Below are 26,402 nucleotides of genomic sequence, written 5' to 3' on the forward strand. Positions count from 1 at the left end.
GGAAGTTTTGTTTTATTACCCTGAAATTGAGGGGATTGTATCTTTGTTCCCAGCGTCCTAAATTCCCCAGTACAATATTCTGTTAACACACACGGACTCCTTCAAATTAACTCACATCCCCCAAATTCATTGAACTTGCCTAAATGTGATATAACCTTAACCTAATCTTAACCCAACCTCAACCTAACCTTAACTAATAGCTAACCCTCAACCTTACCCTAACCCTAACCCAGCACTTACCTTAACCTAACCAACAGCTAACCCGCAAGCTAACTTTAACCTAACCTTAATGGATAGCTAACCCTCAACCTAACCCTAACCTAACACTTACCTTAACCTAATCTATAGCTAACCCTATAACCTTAATCTAATGCTTACCTTAACCTGACCTTAACCAATTAGCTAACCCTCAACCTAACCTTAACCTAAATCTAAGCTGGGAACATAGGACCCTTCGTCATGTTCCCATTATCCATCCATCCATCCATTATCCGAACCGCTTATCCTGCTCTCAGGGTCGCGGGGATGCTGCAGCCTATCCCAGCAGTCATTGGGCGGCAGGCGGGGGGACCCCCTGGACAGGCCACCAGGCCATCACACAGGGCCAACATACACACACATCCACACACATCCACACACATTCATACCTAGAGACAATTTAGTATGGCCGAGTCACCTGACCTACAGCGCTCTGGACTGTGGGAGGAAACCGGAGCACCTGGAGGAAACCCACGCAGACACGGGGAGAACATGCAAACTCCACACAGAGGACGACCCGGGACGACCCCCAAATTTGAACTACCCTGGGGCTCGAACCCAGAACCTTCTTGCCTTGAGGTGACCGCGCTAACCGCTGTGCCACCGTGCCGCCCCATGTTCCCATTATGTGGCATATAAATCTGGGGAACAGAGGACGCTGGGAACAGAGGAATGACTCCAAATTGGGAATCAAGGCTTTCATCACATCTAAAGCATTCACAATGTCGGTAGCTGACGTATTGTAACTCTATTTTAGAGCGGTTTCAGCATTACTTCCTTCATATTTCAAACCCTACCACACTTCCTCTTTTGAATTCACTGTGATGCAAAACCTGTAGCAGTTCCATAAAACAGACTTATCTGGCTCACTTCTTGACCGACTCTGCCATTTATTTTCTCCCACATGTACAAAGGCCACCACCTTACACCGAGTCAAACAAGTCTGCCAGAGGCCTTGGAGAACTTTCTGGTGTACATTTCTAAAATATGAGTTCTAAAGCACAATCCATTAAACTGAAATCACAACCAAACCGATAATCTCAGACGATACTGAATTACAATTTTTCTTGTTTGAGGCGAAGCAAAGCAATACGTGTGTGTGTATGTGTGTGTGTGTGTGTGTCCTTGTTAGGTTTTGAAAAGGGAACCAGGCATTTTGCTGCCAGAGAATCTGGTTCTAATTTTAGATCACTCCTCTGCATTCCTGTCGGTACAATGTCCCCAACACAGCTTTGCTATATTCCCCACAGCAGCTAATTGTTTATCAGATGCGAGTCACTATGCAATTGACGATACCCTGTCTTCTGGAAGAGCAAGGGAGGCTTGTAGACTTGGAAACTAGAATTTCCCGCTCATTCCTAGTGAGTTGCGTGTAATGGTTTGCTAAATCTGCTCATTTGCAGTTAAGACCTTGCAGCCAATGACGACCCCCCCTCCCTTTTTCTCCCCAATTGTATCTGGCCAATTACCCAGCTCTTCCGAGCCGTCCCGGTTGCTGCCCCACCCCCTCTGCCGATCCGGGGAGGGCTGCAGACTACCACATGCCTCCTCCGATACTTGTGAAGTCAGCAGCCGCCCCTTTCCGCCTGACAGTGAGGAGTTTCACCGGGAAGATGTAGCGCGTGGGAGGATCACGCTATTCCCCCCCGTACAGGCGCCCCGACCGACCAGAGGAGGCGCTAGTGCAGCAACCAGGACACATACCCACGTCCGGCTTCCCACCCGCAGACACGGCCGACCAAGCCGGAGGCAACACCGAGATTCGAACCGGCGATCCCTGTGTTGGTGTGCAACTTCATAGACCGCTACGCTGCCCGGACGCGCGCCAGTGATACTCGACGTGACATTGTGTCAGTGCTGCTAACGCTTTGGGCCTGTTTCTAGCATCATAAAGTAGCCTTCGCCATCTTGTATGACTGTGCATTGCTTCTTTTGACATTTGTATATCGTGTAAGGACTGAGCGGGGACACTAGCGCTATTAACGCGTCACACATGACGTCAGAATTGTTTCGCTTGCTTGGCAAATCTGTCATTTGGGGGGGGTCATTTGGGGGGGGGGGTCATTTATATTGCTCACGTCCAACCTGCGTTAAGCGCTATCTGAGAGTCAGGTCGAGGACAAAAACCAGCGCCATGCCTTTTTAGTGCAGGCACAAACCAATCATGCATCACATTTAAAGAAAGATTTTATTGTCGGTGTAAAACAACAGCTTGAGGCTAACGCATGGGCATCAATAGAAACGTACTCAACATTCACATAACGATGTGCATGTTTTCATAACGTACTCACATTCCCTATTCTGTCAAGCTCTGACCATAACATGTCAACACACCAGCATATTTAATCAAAACATTTGTTGTTAACAAAAATTATTTTTTTTTCTTTCTTCTTTTCCTTTGTTCAACCCAGGGCACTGTTTTCACAAAGTTGAGCTTATTCAGGGTCGCTGATAAGGTCACCCAGGACCCTTGTTGTCAACGACGGCTGGAAAGTCAAGTCATTCACAAATCAGAATCGTTTACATCGTGATTACATGCCTGGGAAACTTAAATCTATCTTACATCAATGACACAGAATTATCGCCACAATCATTAAAGTTTTGCCCCGCAATGTCTTGATTTAATTAAATCAGCTGATTTAATTTACAACTTCGGTTAATTGTGTGAAACTGCTTTCTCCTCAAAACACCATAATAAACGTTCTGTCCATATGCAGTTTTGTTTTTTGATAACCCATTATAACAAGCGATTAACATTGTGAGCGGTAGTATAGGTCTTTCAGGCCTAATGTAGTGGCCTTGGCCAGTCCATGTGACAAAGTGAGGTGGATGATAAAGAAAAGTTACACAGGACATCTTCTTGGTTGATAAAACGAAAATCCATGTTCTATTCTGTAGCTTTAGCAATACAAGGTTACAAATCCTTCCCAATTATCACTTCACAACCACGCTATAATTACTAATATCCAGCATTTAATTCAAAAGATCACAAGAGTCTTTCTTGCTCTTTACGAGTTCGTTTCGCTCTGTCAGGCCCAGCCTCTTCTTGTCTGTGGTGATGTCACTTCCTCTGACATCAGTCTGCTGGTCTCTCTTCTCTTTCCTTACCCTTTCTCTTTTTGTCAATCAATCCTGTTCTGGCATCGCAGGGCCATCAGTCTCTCTCCCTTTCTCTCTCCTCTTCCAGAGGATGGATTTGCCTGTGCTCCCACATGCACACCGCTCCGTCCCACTGTGGAGAGGGTGCAGGGGGTAAGGGTTGAGAGATGGAGCAAACATGGAAGAAAGAATGGAGGGAAAGGGAAGGGAGAGAAAGAAGGATATATGAATACAGGAGAAAAAGAACAGGGGGAGAAGAGACGACGCTTCCTTATGGCTAACAGATATTACCGTTATGCAACTTGGCTTTTGAACTGAGCTAGGTTAGATTTATCATGTATGGTTAACAGCTCTCATGCTGGCTGTGGTCTAGCTGCTCCCGTTTGAAAACAGCTGCAGGAGTGGGACTCACAGAGCTGCTGACAATGTTGTCCTGGTACGGGTGCCAACTGACGTCCCTCACACACGCGTCATGGCCCGACAATTTGGCTACCACCATGCCTGTTAGCACGTCGTAAACTGGACACACACACACACACACACACACACACACACACACACACACACACACACACACACACACACACACAAACAAGAAAGTTGAACCAAACAGTTTAGCTACTTTTATGTACTTTATTTGGGAAGAATGTATCCATCCATCCATTATCCAAACCGCTTATCCTGCTCTCAGGGTCACGGGGATGCTGGAGCCTATCCCAGCAGTCACTAGGCGACAGGCGGGGAGACACCCTGGACAGGCCGCCAGGCCGTATCTACACTACCGTTCAAAAGTTTGGGATCACCCAAACAATTTTGTGTTTTCCATGAAAAGTCACACTTATTCACCACCATATGTTGTGAAATGAATAGAAAATAGAGTCAAGACATTCACAAGGTTAGAAATAATGATTTGTATTTGAAATAAGATTTTTTTTACATCAAACTTTGCTTTCGTCAAAGAATCCTCCATTTGCAGCAATTACAGCATTGCAGACCTTTGGCATTCTAGCTGTTAATTTGTTGAGGTAATCTGGAGAAATTGCACCCCACGCTTCCAGAAGCAGCTCCCACAAGTTGGATTGGTTGGATGGGCACTTCTTTGAGCAGATTGAGTTTCTGGAGCATCACATTTGTGGGGTCAATTAAACGCTCAAAATGGCCAGAAAAAGAGAACTTTCATCTGAAACTCGACAGTCTATTCTTGTTCTTAGAAATGAAGGCATTCCATGCGAGAAATTGCTAAGAAATTGAAGATTTCCTACACCGGTGTGTACTACTCCCTTCAGAGGACAGCACAAACAGGCTCTAACCAGAGTAGAAAAAGAAGTGGGAGGCCGCGTTGCACAGCTGAGCAAGAAGATAAGTACATTAGAGTCTCTAGTTTGAGAAACAGACGCCTCACAGGTCCCCAACTGGCATCTTCATTAAATAGTACCTGTTAGAGCCTGTTTGTGCTGTCCTCTGAAGGGAGTAGTACACACCGGTGTAGGAAATCTTCAATTTCTTAGCAATTTCTCGCATGGAATAGCCTTCATTTCTAAGAACAAGAATAGACTGTCGAGTTTCAGATGAAAGTTCTCTTTTTCTGGCCATTTTGAGCGTTTAATTGACCCCACAAATGTGATGCTCCAGAAACTCAATCTGCTCAAAGAAGTGCCCATCCAACCAATCCAACTTGTGGGAGCTGCTTCTGGAAGCGTGGGGTGCAATTTCTCCAGATTACCTCAACAAATTAACAGCTAGAATGCCAAAGGTCTGCAATGCTGTAATTGCTGCAAATGGAGGATTCTTTGACGAAAGCAAAGTTTGATGTAAAAAAAATCTTATTTCAAATACAAATCATTATTTCTAACCTTGTCAATGTCTTGACTCTATTTTCTATTCATTTCACAACATATGGTGGTGAATAAGTGTGACTTTTCATGGAAAACACAAAATTGTTTGGGTGATCCCAAACTTTTGAACGGTAGTGTAGATCTAAAAAAATGTAATCTGGCATACTCGTACCTATCTCCACACTATGTTTTACTGCTGTGCCAGCACAGGAGAAAGGTCTGGCAGAACCCATTATCATCCTGGAACAGATGAAAAAAACGTTCTGGGTTGACTGAATTTTTAACCAATCGGAATCGTCGAGGGCGGGCCTAAATTGAGCTACGCTGACTGGTGCCCTTGTAAACGGTGCTGGGGGGAAATGTTATCATTGAACATTTTGCACATGGCAGGAAGCAAGCCCTGGCCTATCAATCAAACACCTGAAAACAAATAAAAAGCAAAACCCTCCATCCAAAATAACTGACGATGTGTGTCGATTAAGCGATGAGATTTACAGATAAAAAACAAACACTTTGATAATCAGCATCCATCCATCCATTATCCGAACTGCTTAGCCTGCTCAGGGTTGCGGGGATGCTGGAGCCTAACCCTGCAGTCACTGGACGGCAGACAGGGAGACACCCTGGACAGGCTGCCAAGCCATCACAGCGCCCACACACAGAATAGAGTGTGTGAAGTAATTGTTGTTCTGTATTTGAGTAAGTGAGTGGGCAAACCAACAAGCAATAAAGAGAGACAGTTTGAGTGTGAAGATAGTTTCAGTATGCATGCATGTATGTATGTTGGCACTTAAGGGCAAGTCATAACAGATACCATAGTGTGGCAGGATGAAGTTTAATCAGAGATATCTCTCCTTATCTCGCCATCTCTCTCTCTCCCTCACACACACACACACACACACACACACACACACACACACACACACACACACACACACACACACACACACACACACACACACACACACACACACACACACACACACCTTCTCCAGCCCCATGAGCATCTGTCTGTTTTGGGCATTCAAATTAGGGCACTTTCTGTATCATACACGTGAGAATCACTTTTTTTCACTAGGAATAGCTGGCAGTGAAAGGAGTATGACCTGGTAAACTGGTGCTGACACATCACAAGACAGTTACACAACCCACCACCGGCACACAAGGTACAGCAAAAACAACACCTCACATAAGGTGCAGTCAAGACTAGGGTTGGGGTTCAATAGCATTTTATTGAACCTGAATCCAGTATCGAATCAAATTGTAAAAAAAAAAAAAATCAGACCCCAACCCTTATCAGGACATATTGTATAACAAAAGACTTAACAGTAACATGCTGTCAAAGCTGGTAACAGAAGTTAACAGATGTAAGAGGTAGCCTAGCATACCTCAGTTTAGTTATTCTAGGTACTTTAAATGACTGGACAGACTTGAGAATGCTTTAGGGCAGTGGAAAAATACAATGTAATTAACATGGATCTGCTAGCGCTGTCATGGATCTGCAAAAAAGGTTGATCTTTAACTAAAAGGTGCAGAAATACCCACTGAGCAAGATAAGCTCTCTTGCATTGACAGATGTGCAAGCACACCAAGACATGCCCACTACACACACACATGCATGCACAGCAATGCAGGCATACCCACATTCTCATGCACACAAACAGAGACACATATATACACACATGCACGCATGAGCAGGCACAAGGACTCACTGATGATTTTGCCAGTGGAGCAGCCAGAGTAGATGAACCTTTGCCCGGTGCTGAACTCTGGCGAGAAGCGGCAGCGGATTAGCGTGTGCAGAACGCCGTGGCCACGGTAGGTCATCACTGAGGTGTCACCCGTTAGCTTGTGTCTTTTTAGGGCTGGGGGACATGACAGGCCAAGGGAGTGAACAAAACACAATTCAGAAAGCAAGAGGGAAGCAATGTCTGTAACTGGAAATCAAAATAGATAAACAAAAATTGTTAAAATTATATATTTTTCATTTAAAGAATTCATTCATTGCTGTCATGAATATCGGTTTTGGTATTTATGACTTAGTTTGAAGGTCCTCAGAGCATTGAACAAACACATATAGATAGATGTATGGGGTTATGGGAATGACGAATGATGACCATTTCCCTGTTATCTTTAATCAGTTGTCGACCACTCCTTTTATCTGTGACTTATCATGAAAATGACTCCCTCCTGTCCTCAGTTTCACCCTGTGAGCTACCAGTCTTTCACCTTTCTTGGCTCTTATTTTCTTGCTCTCTGCTCCCTTTCTTCAATACTCCCAAGACAGTGGTGCCCCCTTTACTTCTCCAAGAATGTCCCATCCTTCTATCCTCCTTTGCCATCTCCTCCCCCATCCTCCCCTTCCCTCTCCAAATCACGTGACAACAATGATTCCCTTCCTGCCTTCAACCCCACCTATCCTAATCCCACCCGTCACTCCTCTCCTCACCTCTCTGGGGAACCTGTTGCCAGCGGTAATCCCAGTTTTGCTGGGTGACAGCCAGGCGCGAGGCTGCAAGTCCCTCCTTGGGTGAAAACTTCCTCACGTCCCAGAGCTTGATAGACTGGTCCTTCGAGTTGCTTATCAGATATCGTGCATCGCCCTAGAAAAGTCATGCCATGATTTAGTAGGTGGGGTTCAAACCCGACGGCAAGTGTCTATTACACGACTGAATACATATTTTTGTTTTCCCTCTTTATTAGCATAAAGATCTTTTTCTCCATTAATAAGATTAATTAAATACTTAACATACTTGATTTCTTCATATCCCACCCACCTTGCTGTGGATGAAGGTGATACCATCTCGGTGTCCAGCCAGCTGTCCCACAGGCTGTGGCCTGTCCTCACGCAGCGTCCGTCTGTCCCATACCTTGCACAGCGCATCATCACTGCCAGAGAAGAGCAGCTGGGAGGAGCTGTCAGCGAATGCCACCGCGTTCACATCATCCTCATGGGCATCGATCTGAGAGAAGGGAGACACTGTCAGTTTGTGTATGAGGGAGTTTGTGTGTGACTGAGTTATTGACTAGATGTATGCATACAGTGGCTTCTGAAAGTATTCAGGCCCCTTCCGTTTTTGCAAACCTTGTGTTGTAGATTCAATTTTCAATGGATACATTGCTATTTTTCCCCATCAATCTACACTCAATAACTCATAATGACAGAGTGAAAACATGTTTTTAGAATTTAATAAAAATCAAAAACTGAAATCTTTAATTTTTGTAAGTATTCAGACCCCTAATTCAGTACTTTGTAGAAGTTCTTTTGGCAGGAATTACAGCTTTGAGTCTTCTTGGGTAAGTCCCTACAAGCTATGCATACCTGGATTTGGGCAGCTTATCCCATTCTTCCTGGCAGATCCTCAAAATCTGTCAGATTTGATGTACGTCTGTGAACTACCATCTTCAGGTCCCTCCACAGATGTTCTATGGGGTTTAAGTCTGCACTTTGGCTGGGCCACTCAAGGACAGTCAGAGACTTGTCCCGAAGCCACTCCAGTGTTGTCTTGACCGTATGCTTCAGGACATTGTCATGCTGAAAGGTGAACCGTTGCCACAGTCTGAAGTTGTGTGCAATCCGCAGCAGGTTTTCTTCAAGGACCTCTCTGTATTTGCCAGCATTCATCCTTCCCTCAATTGTGACCAGTCTCCCTGTCCCTGCAGCTGAGAAGCACCCCCATAGCAAGACGCTGCGACCACCATGCTTCACTGTAGGTATGGTATTAGCCAGGTGATGAGCAGTGCCTGGTGTTCATCAGACATAGTGCTTGGAGCTCTGCCCAAAGGGTTACATTTTTGTCTCATCAGATCAGAGAATCCTTTTCCTCATGCTCTGAGAGTCCTTTAAATGCCGTTTGGCAAACGCTAAGCGAGCTGTCATATGCCTTTCACTCAAGAGTGGCTTCCAATGAGCCACTCTACCATAAAGGCCTGATTGATGGAGTGCTGCTAAGCTAGTTGTCCTTCCGGCAGGTTCTCCAAACTATGCAGAGGACTTCCGAAGCTTTGTTACAGTGACCATTGCGTTCTTGGTCACCTCCCTGACCAAGGCCCTTTTTGCTAAGTTACTCAGTTTGGCCAGACAGCCAACTCTATGAAGAGTCCTGGTGGTTCTGAAATTCTTCCATTTTGCAATTATTGAGACCACTGTGCTCCTGGGAACACTCAAAGCCCAAGAAATGGTTTTATACCTTTGCCCTGAACTATGCTTCACCACAATTTTATCATGAAGGTTTATAAAGAGTTCCTTGTACTTCATGGCTTGGTTTTTGGCCTGACAAGCAGTGTGAATTGGGGGACCTTTAGTGCCTTTCTAAACTATGTCTAATCTATTCCATTTGCCACAGGTGGACTCAAACCAAGAGTACATCTGTCACCATCTTTGTTCTTTAACTTTATTTTTATTATTTTGACAATAAATACATACATATACAAAACACAATAGACAGGGTCATCTACGGCAATATGAAATACCAGACATCACTCAAAACAGAAAAAAATGGGCTAGCAGGTTGGGTTTGGGGGTCCTTCATGTCCATAGCAGTCCTCTGAGGTACCCATGATTCACCACTTTGATCCATAATAAAACAGGATACTCTCAAAGGGGGAGTGTTCCTCCATACATTCACAGGGTCCACTTTAAAAGTCCCAACACAGAAAAGTACAGAGTTCTCCACACAGAGCAAATATACCGTAATGAGATCACCTCAGATCCAAGCAACATCTCCAATTCTTCCAATACATGTTACCTTTCTCAGTATCATGTCTCAGGGAAAATGTTATGAACTATTTCTATCCAGTCTGCGATTGTCAGACACTCGCTGCTCAGCCATTTCCTGGTTATTCTTTTCTTGCTACTTGTTAATATTTGTAATAAATATCTGTCTTGTTTATTGTACCCTGAGATGTTTAATTATGTTACCTGTCCATTTAAATTTACAAGTTCAATAAATGTTTTCATGTGGTCCCTGGTTAAAGGTAAAAGTCTGAGTTTTATGTAAATTTAATTTGCAATCAGAGTATGAGCCAAATATCGTACACGTACAGACAAATGTTATGTTGTGTGTTTCCAATCAATATCCCAGTCATATCTTTATCCTCTCCGATTGCCTGTGCCAGTGGCTCAATAAAGAGAGCAAAACGTGTGGGACTAAGGGGGCACCCCTGACGATATCCCCTTTCAAGAAATACTATCTTAGGTAAGGACCCGTTTATTTTCATTCTGGCCGTGGGGGAGCAATATAGAGAATTCAGACATTCAATTACCTGATCGTTGAAGATGAAGACGAAGCGTTTAAGAACCAAATATAAATATTCCCAATGGACAGAGTCAAAAGCCTTTTCTGCATCAAGACTAATAACTATGGATTCCATGTCACTATTTCTCACATGGTCAATGAGGTGGAGAGCCTGCTGCACAATGTCCTGGGCTTGCCTGTTTTTCACAAAGCCCTTTTGATCTGGTCGTGAACAAGACCCCGAGATACTTGAACTCCTTCACTTGAGGCAACAACTCATCCCCAACTGGGAGGGAGCAAGCCACCATTTTCCAGTAGAGAACCATGGCCTCAGACTTGGAGGTGCTGACTCTCATCCTGGCCCTTTCACACTCAGCCGCAAACCGCCCCAGTGCGTGCTGGAGGTCGCGTTCCGATGAAACCAACAAAACCACTTCATCTGCGAAGAACAGAGATCCAATTCCGAGGTTCCCAAAACAGACACACTCCTCACCCTGGCTGCGCCTTGACATCCTGTCCATGAATATCACAAACAGAATCGGAGACAAGGGACAACCTTGGCAGAATCTGACACCCACCGAAAATGTGTTTGACTTTGTGCCGAGAATGTGGACACAGCTCTCACTTTGCTTATACAAGGACCGGATGGCTTCTAGCAACTGCCCCGGTACCCCATACTCCCGCAGTACCCCCACAGAGTGCCTCGGTGTACATGATCATAAGCCTTCTCCAAGTCCACAAAATACATGTAGTAGACTGGCTGGTCAAACTCCCATGCCTCCCTCAGCACTTCCACAAGGGGAAAGAGTTGGTCCATTGTTCCACGACCAGAACAGAATCCGCATTGTTCCTCCAGGATCTGAGGTTCAACAATCGGTCGGAGCCTCTTTCCAGCACCCTAGAGTGGACTTTCCCTGGGAGGCTGAGCAGTGTGGTGCCCCGATAATTGGATCACACCTTCTGGTCCCCTTTTTTATAACAGAGTAAATAGAATCGATAAATAAATACATTAAAATTGCTACACCCCTTGCATTTCCCTTCTTGAATGAGGAATAGTATGAGTTTTTAAACCCCATTTTACACAATTTCTTATGTTTAGTACTTGTAAGGTGCGTCTCCTGCCAGAAAATAATGTCTTGTTTCTCTCTTTTCATTTTAGAAATACCCTTACTCCTCTTCATAGGATTATTTAGCTCATTAACATTAACAGCGATTATTCTATACTCTTGATGAAGCATTTCAATCAGTGAAGAAAAAAAAAGTTCACCCAATTATTCAAATATCCATAGATGACCTGAAACAAAATTAAACATAACATGTGAACACAGCACACATATTGAACATTAGTGACTTCCATCCTTGAAGTGTAAACTCAACTTCTAAGTTGGGAGAGGAATCCCTTAACCCTGAAGGTTTCCCTCCCTGTGCCACCCCGTATCTCCGACAGGTTAACATCAGAGCAGTGCACATAAAAAAAAAACTAGGCTTCAGTTCCCAGACATACAGTCATTTTAACTGGATCATGTCACAGTAGGAAAATTCGCCTGGTTATACAATACAATAAAATACAATCCGATCTGGTATTAGAGATGATAATCTTACCGATCTCTAGATTAATTGTTACACAGAATACAAAGTTCTTGTGAAGCATCCTCATTGTGTCAAAACCCCTTGAGCTTATCTTGGATATGCTTGAGGCAGGCCTCTTGGTGTCGGTGTGATTTTGTGCCTGCTGTTTCCCAGGTAGGTTGTCTCGGTCTTGCCGAAGGTGTGTTTTGCGCGGGGGTCTCAGCTCCACAGGCGTCCGGGATGAATCTCCTTTTCTTCAAATCATCTGTCGCCTCCTGTGTGCTGTTGTAGACAGCTGGGCCAGTCTTGAAGAACATTGAGTTTCGCTGGGTGAAGCGTCTGGAAACAAATTTCCTTCTCCTTGAGCATTTTTCTAATGGAGGAGTATGCCTTTCTTCTCATGAGTAATTTGGCTGGGCAGTCCTGCTCAAAAAACCCCACTCTTCTTCAATCGTAGTGGATCTCCTATCTCCAAGCAGAGCGGAGCACCAGCTCCTTGGTCGTGTATTTCAGGAAATCAGACAACCACGGACCTTGGGTTAGAGCCTTGTGACAGTCTGGGTCCCAGTGACAGCACTGAATACCGAGGGGGGTATCAGGGTGAGACAACTCAGTTTTAAAAACTTCCAGGAATGCTTTCATGTTGTCCCCCTCAGGGATACCGTGAACGTGAATGTTACTCCTGTGCAAACGCGCCTCTAGGTCCATCAGCTAGGCTTGGATGGGTTTTTGAGATTCAAGCATGTAGGAAAGCATCTCCTTGACATCGGTGTGCCATTCCTCCAAGTTGGTCAGGCTCTGCTCCATCCCCTCAACTCTTTATTTCTTTTAATTCAGAAATAAAACCATTTATTGTAATACTATTTATTTCTGACTTATTTCTCCTTGAAGGTCCAGCAGCTGAGTCTCGAGTGTTCCAATTGTTTCGTTGAATTCTTTCTTCACATCCAAATAGACCACCTGTATCACAGCATTGATGTTAGCTTGGATAGCCTCGTGTTCAGCTGGTGTGTTAGCTCTATTGGCTGTGTCCTCACTTTCCGTCCATGATTTATCATCTTTTCTTAGGTTTTGTTGTAGTTTTCCTCTGGCCTGTCTTTTGTTTCCCCCATTCATATCAACTTTTTCTACTTGATTATCAAGTGCCTTTTTTATGGGGGGAGTAAGACCATCTGGAAGCCTCCGTTTTATGCTGCTACTAGCTCCTGCACCATACCGTAAGTCCCACAGCTGTCACCATCTTACAATGCTGTGATTGCAGGGGTGCAACGGTGGCTCACCTGGTAGACTGCATACCACTTAAGGCTGAGTCTTTACTGCAGCAGCCTGGGTCCGGCTCAGGCCCTTTAATGCATGTCATCCCCTCTCTCTCCCCTATCATTATCAAATAAAAAAGGCGGAAAATGCAAAAAAAAAAAAAAAAAAAAAAATCAAAATGAAACAGTGCTGCGATTGCAAACATTCCCAAATCCTCTGTGAATAGTACACATAGCCATTGAAACTCTAGTTAAGGGTCACACCTATTTAAATATGAAACTGATCGTTGGTTTCGGTCGTTATGCAACTGTATTGTTTAGAAGGGTGGGGATACCTAAAGTCAGCTTTTTTTTAAGATTTGTTTTTTTTGCATTTTCTGTCCTTATTGGACAGCGACAGTAGAAAGAGAGAAGGGATAACATGCCGCAAAGGGCCCGGGCTGGATTCGAACCCAGGCCGCTGCGGTAAGGACTCAGCTTTATATGGTATGTGCTCTGCCACTGAGGGGCTCCATACCTGCAGTCCGTTTAGACTGAACAGGTCACTTAGATGAGTGATGAAACGTTTCTGTTAATAAATGTTGTATCCAGATAAACTGATTGAACACAAAGTGTGCAAAAAAGTTAAGGGGTCTGAATACTTTCTGAAGCCACTGTATGTACATCTGCCTAAGACTGTGTTAATGTGCCTGAGAAAGCATGGTGTGTGCGTGTGTGGATAAGACGAACCATTAGAAAGCAGAAAGTGTGGAGCATGAGGAGGCGTAAGAGATAACGGAGGGAGAGCACTGACACAGATTAACTTAGGACAAGTTGGATGAGGGAATGGAAGAAAAAGGGTGGAGGGAGAAGAAGCAGATGAGAGGTAAAGCAGATGGCAGAGGTCGGTGGGTGACCTCTCCACAGAGGGGATTACCACATCACCACAGGTGGTAGGGAAGTGACAAGTTTTGGGTGTGACCTGGTTGTGAACACACAAACACATAAAATACATGCACATGCTCATCTTGATCACAGAGCGAGCTACAATCAGAGAGTAAAATGTGACTCACTAATGGTTAAGTGCAGGCAGTGAAGGGTGCACATTCATAAACACACGCAAAAGCATGCAAAAAATACACAAAGGTCACATCTCACAGGTTTAAAATCACTCTGCACTAACCTTCAGTGTTCGTTTATTCTGCTCACGATCGAAGACATAAAGACACCCATCATTTGCTCTGCAGGGAGAGACAATTTGGAGCAAGGGTAAATTTGCATCCCAAGTCTATATCACTTTGAGAACACCTGATGGAATTCAGTTCTCCAGCACAGAGACATAGGCAATTATGGTAGGTGAGGGCTCAATACCTTGTTTATCAACACACAAAGTTAAAAACACCAGATAAAATGGTTAAAATACTCAGACGTCTGGAGTTGAGGAGAGTGTTATGCAGATCCATGTCTCTGTTTATACTCTCTCCCTGTCTTTTGTGTATCTTCATGGGGGAAAAGCCCCAGTTTGACCTGTCTCAAGCCAATTACATTGACTTAAGACAGGTGCAACTGCGTCTCACTCTGCCACAGTTACAATTTTGGATATTAGAGAGGAAGTGCATTCTTAAATATTGTTTCAATCATGGCTGGTTCAGTTCACTTTCATTTCAAATAAAGAAAGATGTGGATTTTCATAAACGTTGAGGTCTCCAAGGCATTTTACCATGTGAAGCTACTTACATTGAATTACTGGTACAAGTAACTGAAAATAAGTAGCTACACATCATTAGAAAACCTTTTGTAGAAAATTGGCCTTTATCCTAGTTTCAAATCTACCAGGCTTGCTATAAAGGCAATGAAACTGAAAACAGAATTGTTCTCACCCTCCCAAGATCTCCTTGCCATCTGTAGATGCGGCCAGTGAGAACACACAGAACCTCCTTTCATCTGGACTATGAAACAACGATAGCACACATAAACAAGTCAACACTGTACTACTGTCGAGCTAACTACAACTAAACGGTTGATCATCGTTATCATAAGAGGCCCTAATGCTAAAATATCTTTTACATCATCTCTGAAATAATGTTGTTATGGGCTTAATTTGAACCTTTTATGGAAACAGGTCATACTGATCCCTCTAATTAACATCATTACATGTACGCAGAGTGGATGGATAGTTGAGGTGACATGCTATGACAACACCATTCATCCAGGTGACAATGAAAACGGTGAGGAGAGCCAGGTGGTAGGAAATGATAAATTACTTGCTTTGTAATGCTATAAGTTACTATGAGGGAAACACTAACTTGAGGTCCAGTGCGGTGTGGGTTTCACTGTCTCCATCTACACTGCACACATGAACTGGAGGGGGGAAACACAAAGATAAGCACAAACCAGGAACATTTTGTCAAATACCAGTGAACAAATCTTAACACTAACTAGTGGAAGAACCAAATATTGAGAATTGAGTGCCATGCTGTTGAAATTTACAACACAAATAATAATAGTTTTAAAAAAAACGAATTTCAAAAGGCAAAAACTCAAACCATGGGGGCTTGAGATAGTTTTAATATCCCAACATGTCTTTATGCATGCTCAATAATCCAGGTAAGAAAATCAAAGAAAGCTGAATCAGCTCATCACACGCAATCAATCCCGGCAGTGGGACTACTGGTATAGTTGACACTGATTTGTTCCATTTATGTTATTTTATTGTGTTTACTCTTTGTATTGTCTGGGGTTTGTCTTTTACCTATTTGTCTTTGTCTGTTATGGACCCTGAGTCTGCAATAAAGTTTTGAATTGAATTTGGACCCAACGTTTATTGACAGAAACGTTTCATCACTCATTTAAGTGACCTCTTCAGTCTAAACTGGCTGCATCCCTGAACCTGAGGGGGGGGGGGGGCTAAGGGTACAACTGTCACCATCTTACAATGCTGTGATTGCAAACATTCCCAAATCCTGAATAGTACACATGGCCATTGCCTATTTGCATACGAAACTGATTGTTGGTTTGGGTCATTATGCAACTGTATTGTTTATAAGGGTGGGGATACCTGCAGTCAGTTTAGACTGAGGAGGTCACTTAGATGAGTGATGAAACATTTCTGTCAATGAACATTGTGTCCAGAATGAACTGATTCAACTTTCTTTGAATCCCAACATGTTGAAGCATAGCATTGCCTAGAGGGTGTTTTAAGAATGCTTTGATACCCTATTAGCCAGATAACTATGAAGTTATCTTCCAAAGTCAACCGCTCTTATTTAGTATAACATGTACGTGTATGATAACTCAGACTTATTGCACTGCATCTCACTGGTCTTCTAGCCTTACTGTAGTCAGACCAGCTGGAGTAGAGCACGTGCTGTGTGTCAGGGGTAAAGCAGACATCCAGCACGCTCCAACCCACGTCTCGGGCCTTCACCGTTCGCCGTAGGTTAAATCGTCCTCTGGTGGTGTCATAGAGGCGGATGTTCTGGTCTGTCGTGAGCAAAAGAGGAATATTTGCACTATTCTATCATATCTGAAGTTATCTAATACAAACTTCTTTGAAACATAGTAGATTTCAAAAGAAGTTTTCCCACAGGCCAAAATTAATTTTTAAGGGTGCTTTGAAGTAACTATTAAATTTAGACGACTTCTTTTTTTCAGGCAACTGACTATAAGCCTTCAGTATTATATTATGCCTCTCTCACATTATAGCACTTTGAGGAATGACATTGAAAATAATTTAAGAAGGCATATCCTCCCTCATATGATCAGTTTTAAGCTCTCAATCCACTGCTTGGTGAACACTCCATTACAACAGCTTGTAGCCAGCCTGGTATAAAAGCAAGTTGTTTCAAAATAACATGACTACACAGTTGACTGGCGCAACCAAGTGTGTAGGAAAGGCATGGATTTTATAAGAACATGATAGCTAAGGAGTGTCTCGGTGCATGCTCAATAATCCAGGTGTAGAAATCTTAGGAAAATTTAATCAAATCATCTGGACAAAATTAGTAGGAAAAAGTTTCATCACTCCTCTGACAGACTCAGAGCGATGAAACGTTTTCCCAATAAACTTGGGTGTCCGCATGACTTGATTCAACTTTTCTGCAATAGATAAGGAGGTCATTTTTGAGGAAGGCTTTCACTATTGGGTAAAAGCACATGTTAAAAAAAGGCACTTAGCCTTCAAGGAGACAAAGATTTTTGACTTTCACTTGTAAGCTCTTACAAAACTAACTGAAAAATATCTTAGCAGTAAAAAATGGCATGCTTGTGACTCAGTAGGTGAAGCAGTATACCCTGGACTTACTGTAAATTCAAACGTGATGCAGAACCAACAAAAAAACTGATTCATGCTCCCTACCCATATTTTACTTTAGCCTTCTAGTTTATACTATCTGATTAAAGAGAAATAACCTCAAAAGAAATTCTAGAAAGAAATCAAAAATGGAAATATTGTATTAAAAGGAAACTAGTAAATAGTGTTCATAAATAGGATTAGTTCTTATAAGCAAGTTGTTATAAATAACCACATAATGAACACTGCCCATATTTTCCTGATGCAACATAAGTCCACCCATTTGGCACTCCGTGTGGATTTAAAACAAACCTATCTAATTCTATGTGACTGCTATTTCACTCAGGCATGGCTATAATGGAAGTGATGTAGTACAGTAATGTTCCCCCAGCTTTTCAATTCATTAAGTTATTTACCTTGGCAGGCAGAGAGAAACATGTTGCCATCTTCACTGTACACCCCACAGAAAGCTTTCTGCTGGTATGTATCCTTGTGGGACACGTAGTTTGGCAGGAAACTGAGGAAATACAAACGTCGAAATGCTGAATGTTGAGAAAGTATGTCTTAATGCATACTCAATAATCCAGGTAAGAAAATCAAAGCAAGTTGAATCAGTTCCTCTGGATACGTTTATTGCCAGATACGTTTCATCACTCATCCAAGTGACCTCTTTAGTCTAAACTGACTGCAGGTATTCCCACCCTTGTAAACAATAGTTGCATAACGACCGAAACCAACGATCAGTTTCATATACAAATATGGGCGTGACCATTAGCTAGAGTTTCAATGGCCATGTGTAGCTGCCTATATTTGGATATGAAACGGATCATCGGTCTCTGTGGTTATGCAACCAATTGTTTATAAGGGTGGGGATACCTGCAGTCAGTTTAGACTGAGGAGGTCACTTAGATGAGTGATGAAACGTATCCGTCAACAAACTTATCCAGATGAACCAATCCAACTTTCTTTGGTTGAGAAAGTATATTAAGAGGACTCTGGTAAATATCATGTCTGATAAGCGGCACAGATAATGGATGGATGGATGTATTGGAGGGCTTTGTAGTGAAAACTGCTTAATCAGCTGCAATACCACTGTCAATCTGTCATATAGACTGTTTCATGTAGGTGGTGTCTCCCACAAATTGATAATTAACTGTGGGGTCAGCTTACACTTGATTCTCTGAGTGTCACCTTGTGGACATATGGTGGTAAAAGATGAGTGAAGGGAAGACAGAGATGGTGTCTTCAATGCTTAAACATACATACTGTGTGCGAATGCGACTGCACTCTCCATGGGAAAAGCTGGAACCTCTACATCTGCCTTGTTCCCTCTAATGAAAGAACACAAAAAATATTGAATCTGTCATCATTTACAATTTTTAACCAGGTGTCAGTATAGTGTCTAACTCCAGCATTAGTGTTTAAGTACCCCTGGGGTATGAGGGACTTATATATGGTCTTACCTCTGCTAGCATGTGGGTGAAGCTGTGGCGGCCCTTGAGCCCAGAGGAGGCAGTGGCCAGGAGGATCTGAGTTCGAATCTCACTCCGGTCAACTTCTTGAGTGTCTGGCTGGGCATCCACTGGAAAGAGGACATAACAGACAGGTCTCAAGATTAGTTATCTGGCATCAAACTTTCAGGGCTTTTTAGATTTTTCTCTGAATCAAAGCACCTACACATTTGTGAAAATCTATTTCCATAATTTTATAAAAATATCCCATAACCAAAGACACAAACATCAAAGAAGGCTGAATCAGTTCATCTGGATACTTTACTGACAGATACTTTATCACAAGCACATCTTCGATCTAACTGACTGCAGGTAGCCTCATCCCTTATAAACAATACTTGCTTAACGACCGAAACCAACGACCGGTTTCATATGCCTATATGGGTGTGACCATTAACAATGGCCATGTGTACTATTCACAGATGATTTGGAAACGTTTGCAACCACATCATTGTAAGATGGCGACGGATCTACAGGAACCACCTGAGATTCAACCTCAGATGCAGACAGAGAGGGATTAAACCCCAAAGCCTGCAAATGAAGTCTTCGGTCAAGGGTCACCGAGCTAAACAAATCCTCCAGAAGGCACAGAGCCAGCTGTTGAACGAACGGGTGAGACAAACCAATTTTACTATCGACGCTTTGAAAGCAAAAGGGGGAGCAGATCCAACCAAGACACGTCGCGTCTAGATGAGACCACTTTCCGACGTGTGACTTGAGTTCACGGATAAGGCTCGTCTAGCGCAACACGAAATGTCAAAAACCAGGCAGCAAAAGGAGTTCGACCTACTTGCTGCACGCCAGAGACATCGACACATAACGGACGGCGCCCACAGCGACAGAGAAGGACGCCAAACACACGCCGACGACGTGGACGAATGGGTGAAGGATCTTGTCTTGACCGACAACTCACCCGGGCGGAGACAGACATCTTGCTAAGAGGCTGCATTCTGCTCAGACGCCGAATGAAATCCCACTAGTGGAACTGATCACAGCCGCGCAATCAGCGATCCGTAAAAACGCCACCACGGACCCGGACGCGGAGCAACTGCGGACGTTTCAACCTGTTGTATTAAACCAAACAGACCATCATGAGAAAGTTATGACGTTACTTAGCGACATAAATACAATGGCGAGCCGGCGCGGAAGAAATGGGGCGAGATCTCTTATTCGCGACTCTGGTGTTCCATACACTGCAGGACACCGGGAGTGCTGTTGGATTTTAATACGCCGCCAGAACCGGACGGAACTGACGGGAAAGGGCCATATTATCCAGAAAGGGCCAGTGTGGGTGAAGGTTTTTGCTACAACCAAGCAATTACACGCCTGTGTCTCCTAATCAAGATCCTCGCTAAAGACTCTACTGGTTGATTAGTGGGATCAGGTGTGTCACTGCTTGGTTGAAACGAAAACCGTGGCCCTTTCTGGATAAGATTGCCCGGCCCTGCTTTATAATGACAGCTCCTGTGTCCCATACACCACACGACCCCAAGGGTGCTCCTAACGAGGTCATTTAAATGATCGTCCATCCAGTCCGAGTCGACCCCCCAAACAACAGAATATCCCAAAATGAACCACACATTGTAACACATAAATTATAACAATTTTAACCCGAACATGAGCCCCGCGCTCCCCCCAATGCAGAGCTGTCGACAGTCAGAGCTCAGCGCCTCCAGGATTTCGTGGTGTCGCGATCGCAACAATTCTGCGCGATCTTGTAATGTTGTCCAATCCCTGCAGTTTTCCCAAGAGTTTTCCCAATCATAGCAGTTTCTCGCGAGTTTCACCAATCATAGAAATCCCCCGCGCAAACCATTGAGCCATACGTCACAAAACTCACTTCCTTGTTTCTGGTTGTGAAGATGCAGATATGTGCGCCACGAACGTCTTCCATTTCTATATACATATACACACATATATTGTAGCGAATTCGGTGGGCAACCACAAGAATTGCCGCGGCCGGGGCGCGAACCCGTATCGCCCGCACCGCGGGAGACATCGCTGACCGCTCGACTAGTCGACCCTTTAGTCGATTGGTTAACGTTGTCGCTTGCGGAGCAGGAGACACGGTTTCGCGTCCCGGCTGTGGCGACGGTCTCCCAGACTGCCGCCCGAATTCGCTACAATAACGACCACGAATGTGTACACTCGCTAGCCCTTGGCTAACGGGTCGGACCCTTGAGTTGACTGGTTAACGTTGTCGCCCGTGGTGCGGGAGATCCGGTTTCGCGTCCTGGCTGCGGTGGTTCACAGGCTGCCCCCCGAATTCGCTACTACTACTACTACTTTCGGCTGCTCCCGTTAGGGGTCGCCACAGCGGATCATCCGTTTCCATTTCTTCCTGTCTTCTGCGTCTTCCTCTGTCACACCAGCCACCTGCATGTCTTCCCTCACCACATCCATAAACCTCCTCTTTGGCCTTCCTCTTCTCCTCTTCCCTGGCAGCTCCATATTCAGCATCCTTCTCCCAATATACTCAGCATCTCTCCTCCACACATGTCCAAGCCATCTCAATCTTGCCTCTCTTGCTTTGTCTCCAAACCGTCCAACCTGAGCGGTCCCTCTAATATAATCGTTCCTAATCCTGTCCTTCTTCGTTACTCCCAGTGAAAATCTTAGCATCTTCAACTCTGCCACCTCCAGCTCCGCCTCCTGCCCCCGAATTCGCTACGTTGGTGTCAAAAGTGGGATCATGGCCGGATTAACCCACCAGGGGGCCCCGGGGCATACACGTCCGTTGCCCCCCCCCCCGCCCCGTCAGATAGGCTACGCAAACAATACTAAACATTGTTAAATGTAAAACTAATGCAAATACCCAACCTGGTAGTCAACGCTATGCTAATCTGCATGGGATTCGGATGGCGACTACAAAGTACAACACAATTTTGAATCACAAAACAGAGATGAGAATAGCAGCTCACAGCATCGCAAACATATTGCAAAGCCTTCTTCCCACTTACAACGGCTTACCAACAGGAAATTGTTTGTTTCAGAGCAAATAATTTAGTGAAATATGGGCATATTTTAGTAAACTATCTGTTTAATTATTTTTCAGTGTGGGCATTCGAGCTAGCACATTTGTTTAACTATACACAATGAAACAACGAATTCGATCATAAGCACCGAGTTTGCGATATGTCAGACTTTGTTGCACTCTCAACGCTACAATGTAAACACAAGGCACATGTTGCACTCTTAATTGCTACAATGTAAACATACTGTCTGTATGAGACTTTGTAGCTTGGGGCCCTGCATCAGTAGAGACTGTAGCTTGGGCCCCCGCATCAATAGAGACTTTGTAGCTTGGACTCTGCATCAATAGAAACTGTAGCTTGGGGCCCCTGCATCAATAGAGACTTTTTAGCTTGGGGCCCCGCATCAATAGAGACTTTGTAGCTTGGGGCCCTGCATCAGTAGAGAGTGTATCTTGGGGCCCCCGCATCAATAGAGACTTTGTAACTTGGGGCCCTGCATCAGTAGAGACTAGCTTGGGTCCTGTATCGCGACGCAGGGTTGGAACTAATGCCCCTTGATTGGGGATCCCTACTATACGCGAACACAATACCCTTGAGCTTTTGGGGCCCCTTGTGGTCCAGGGTCCCGGCACTCGCCCGGCATGCCCAGCCCATAATCCAGCCCTGAGTGGGATGGTGGGACCGCGAGGCCATCAGAAGTGTGTGCGCCCAGAGGTGTGAGGGAGCTGATATGTTGAAGCGCTGGGACGCGCTTCCCGAAGGAGGAGGGTAGTGTAACGTGCACAGATAAATAGACTCTCTAGCCCTTGACTAACGGGTTGGACCCTTTAGTTGACTGGTTAGCGCAGCCGCCCATGGTGCAAGAGACCCAGGTTTGCAGCTGCGGCAGTTCCCGGCGGCCCCCCCCCCCCGAATTCGCTACATTGGTATCAGAAGTGGGATGATGGGACCGTGAGGCCATCGGAAGCGTGGAAGCGCGCGCGCCAGAAGCGTGAGGGAACTGATATGCTGAAGCGCAGGGACGTGCTTCCCGAAGGAGGAGGGTAGTGTAACGACCACGGATGTGTAGACTCGCTAGCCCTTGGCTAATGGGTCGGACCCTTTAGTTGACTGGTGTAACCCTGTGGTTAAATTATAGGCCTTAGATATATTATATTGCACTATTAGATAAGAGTTTGGCCTATGTTTGTTATTTTGTTTACCTTTTGAATATGAATATATTATATAGTTGATATTGTTCTGCAAAACAGTTGTTTACCAATGTGAAATGCATTTACTTTTATTGTTGAAAACTTACCATTGTTGTGATTGGTTGGCTACGGAGAGAATAACTTACCTTGAATGTGATTGGTTGAGAGGGCAAGGGGGAACGTCAGCGCGAGCAGACTGAACTGGGAGAGAAAGGAGGTCACTCGTCCCTTGTGTGAGCAAAACGGAGCAGTTTGATGTCGAGTTGTTATATGCTATGTTGCGGTGAGAGAAATGTAATTGAAGTTTAGTGAACAGTGATGTGTGCGGGTGTCTGACCGAGACCCATCCCGGGAACTGTTTGTGTGGACTGGGGAGACAAACTGACTACTCGTCAGTCCCATATGTGGACCCAGCGACGTTACGGAGCGAGCTAGCCAGTCGGTGTTCATTGCTAGCACAGCAAGACGCGCGAATGGACTGGATGCGGTAAGGGGCTCTCCCCACAGTGAATCGGGCCGTCTTCTAGTTTAGCGAAGTAACGTTATCAGTTACAGTGTAGTGTTGTGTTCATGCGACCGTCGAGGAACGCAGAAGAAGTCGTCTGTTGCCGTGTTGTGCTGCCGAGGCGAGCGCACGGTTCGACCGTGAGATGGTGCTAACGGCTAACTAGCCAGTTAGCTAGGAGGGATGCCTGCCTGACGTTCGCTGCTGCGCTGCGGCGGGAAGCGTGAGACGAAGAGGAGCATTCATTCTTTGTGAGTACAAGCTGGATTGTGCGGGCTCCCAAGGGGAGCGAAGAGGGCTGGTTAGGGCCCCAACGTATCCGATAAAGAAACAGGCCTGCAACTGGGGGTTGACTCTTTTATTTTTATTGCCGCCTTAGTTATAGGGTTGTCGAGCTGTATGCTAATGTGTTGGTCTGATTCATTTGTGTGTATATGAATGCAGATGCTTGTTAACCATTGAGGCTTATTACTTTCATTCATTCTAATAATTATTACTCATAATACATTTGTATATATAATTCTATGTACCTTTTTGAGTGTGGATTATTGTGTTTATTCCTGTGGTGTCTAGGCTATGGTAAGTGACATGTTGAGACAACCTTAAAGGGCTAGTCCACCTTTTTACTGGAAGTAACCTAGTGACACCCAGAGATGTGTAGACCATAGTATATAACCTTAAAGGGCTAATACACCATATTTTAGAACCTTAAAGGGCTAGTCCACCGTTTTAATATAAGTTACTTGGTGACACATTGAGGTGTCTGGACCATGTTAGATTGCCTTAAAGGGGTCATATGCCATATTTAAGTACCTTAAAGGGGTAGTCAACCATTTTAGTTGGAGTTACCAGATGACACTGTAAGACATTTAGAGCCTTTAGAACATACTTTAAACACGTAAGAAGCGAAATTAGAATACTTCAATAGTTTATTGGATACCGAGTTGTATATAGAACTCAGGAGCGTTGTCCTTGACAGTAAAAAGGGATAGATAGCGCTACACTGGTTAACGTTGTCGTCTGTGGTGCAGGTGATCCGGGTTTGCGTCCTGACTGGGTGGTTCCCGGGCTGCCCCCTGAATAAAATCCCTCTATTGTTTTGGAGCGTCTTACATTTACCAACTAAAATTACCGCCAAAGACTGTGTAAGGCAATTCCCTGATCTGCACAAAAGCGGGGGCAAACTGTTTTGCACCACGTGCAACGTTGTGGTGAAACGCAAACGAAAATCATGACAGAGGCTGTTACATCCAGATCTACTGCAAGCGCGGAAAGAATCAAGGTGAGTTAGATTCAATATGCGTGGTTAGTGGTGAGGTTCTGTGCAGCCTGTTTGCTTTTTTTGTGGAGTAAGGTAATGGTTAGGTTACCTATAACACTCAGAACAGTGCGGTTTTATTCTCACTGATACAAGTTGCCTTTGATTTTTAATGAATTTTACAACAAAAAAAATCGCAGCTATTTTTGCAATTTTCACTTGCTCCCCCAATTGCAAAAAAAAAAGAGAGGCCAAAATCATCGCAACATGCATTGCCATTTTTTAGAAATCCTGGAGGGACTGATTTATGAGCCCCTGAAACGAGATCAGGGCAGTGGTTCAAGAAAAAGGTGATAGATTGTCTGAAGATGTTAGACCAGGGCAATGCTACTGACAGAATTTTGTACCACAGATTATATCCAAGATATTTGAACTCCTTCACTTGCTGCCTCAAATGAAGGAGTTCAAGTATCTTGGGGTCTTGTTCACGAGTGAGGGTAGGATGGAGGGGGAGATTGACAGGTGGATTGGTGCAGCATCAGCAGTAATGCAGACGTTGTACTGGACCGTTGTGGTGAAGAAGGAGCTGAACCGGAAGGCAAAGCTCTCATTTTACCAGTCAATCTTCGTTCTAGTCCTCATGAGCTTTGGGTAGTGACCGAAAGGGTGAGATCGCGGATACAAACGACTGAAATGAGTTTCCTCGGCTCAGCCTTAGAGATAGGGTGAGGAGCTCGAACATCTGGGGGGAGCTTGGAGTAGAGCCGCTGCTCCTTTGCATCAAAAGGAGCCAATTGAGATGGTTCGGGCATCTGATTAGGATGCCTGGGAACACCTTGGGATCCCCCAGGAGGAGCTGGAGGGCGTTGCTGGGGAGAGGAACGCCTGGAGTGCCCTACTTAGCTTGCTGCTAACGCGACCCGACCCCAAAAAAAGCAGCTGAAGATGAGATGGGATGAGATTATACTCAGGTGTTGCAAACTGAGCCTTGCCCTTTAAGGAGCTGGCTTTGTGGGTAATCTGTGTGGGTGCCGTAGATGCAGCGAGCCCGTGTGCGTATGTTCTTCTTAGCCGCAGCCACAGATATCGCACTGTGCTGAGAGGAAAGTTTCCACCATTACCAAGCGAGGATTCTAGTGCATCATAAGAAGGCTGTGTATCAAATTTAACTGCAGTGCTGAAATAAAGTGCCCCGTTCCCCCCTGCAGAGCTGGCCCAGACCCCAGACTCTTTGGAAAGCTTGTTAGCAGTTACGAGCCAGGCTACGCTAAACAGGCTAGCGAAACACCAGAGGCTTCCAACTACTGTTCGGGGCCGCGAAGCTGAATAGGGACATATGGAGAAGGATGAAACAATGGTCTCTTATGATGTTAAGTCTCTCTTCACACGCGTTCCTGTTGATGAAGCAGTGGCGGTAGTCTGAATGAAATTAAAAAATG

The 26,402-nt window shown here is 44.6% G+C and overlaps 1 protein-coding gene across 2 annotated transcripts in view; it reads right to left on the reverse strand.

The window, feature by feature from the left end:
- Nucleotides 1–2,433: 2,433 nt before the first annotated feature.
- The window catches only part of dcaf11 (ddb1 and cul4 associated factor 11), a 29,615-nt gene continuing 5,646 nt past the window's right edge, over nucleotides 2,434–26,402 (reverse strand). For both annotated transcript variants that reach the window (XM_056299487.1, XM_056299488.1), the window contains exons 4-15: nucleotides 18,988–19,106; nucleotides 18,791–18,855; nucleotides 17,941–18,041; nucleotides 16,570–16,716; nucleotides 15,540–15,594; nucleotides 15,114–15,182; nucleotides 14,417–14,474; nucleotides 7,970–8,155; nucleotides 7,642–7,795; nucleotides 6,905–7,057; nucleotides 3,770–3,876; nucleotides 2,434–3,490 (exon numbers count right to left, since the gene is read on the reverse strand). In XM_056299487.1, coding sequence (XP_056155462.1) covers nucleotides 3,413–3,490; nucleotides 3,770–3,876; nucleotides 6,905–7,057; nucleotides 7,642–7,795; nucleotides 7,970–8,155; nucleotides 14,417–14,474; nucleotides 15,114–15,182; nucleotides 15,540–15,594; nucleotides 16,570–16,716; nucleotides 17,941–18,041; nucleotides 18,791–18,855; nucleotides 18,988–19,106 — 1,292 coding nt within the window. In that variant the 3' untranslated portion in view covers nucleotides 2,434–3,412. The remainder of the gene's footprint in view (nucleotides 3,491–3,769; nucleotides 3,877–6,904; nucleotides 7,058–7,641; nucleotides 7,796–7,969; nucleotides 8,156–14,416; nucleotides 14,475–15,113; nucleotides 15,183–15,539; nucleotides 15,595–16,569; nucleotides 16,717–17,940; nucleotides 18,042–18,790; nucleotides 18,856–18,987; nucleotides 19,107–26,402) is intronic.

Source organism: Lampris incognitus, chromosome 19 (assembly GCF_029633865.1).
Source record: "Lampris incognitus isolate fLamInc1 chromosome 19, fLamInc1.hap2, whole genome shotgun sequence".
Lineage (NCBI taxonomy): Eukaryota > Metazoa > Chordata > Actinopteri > Lampriformes > Lampridae > Lampris > Lampris incognitus.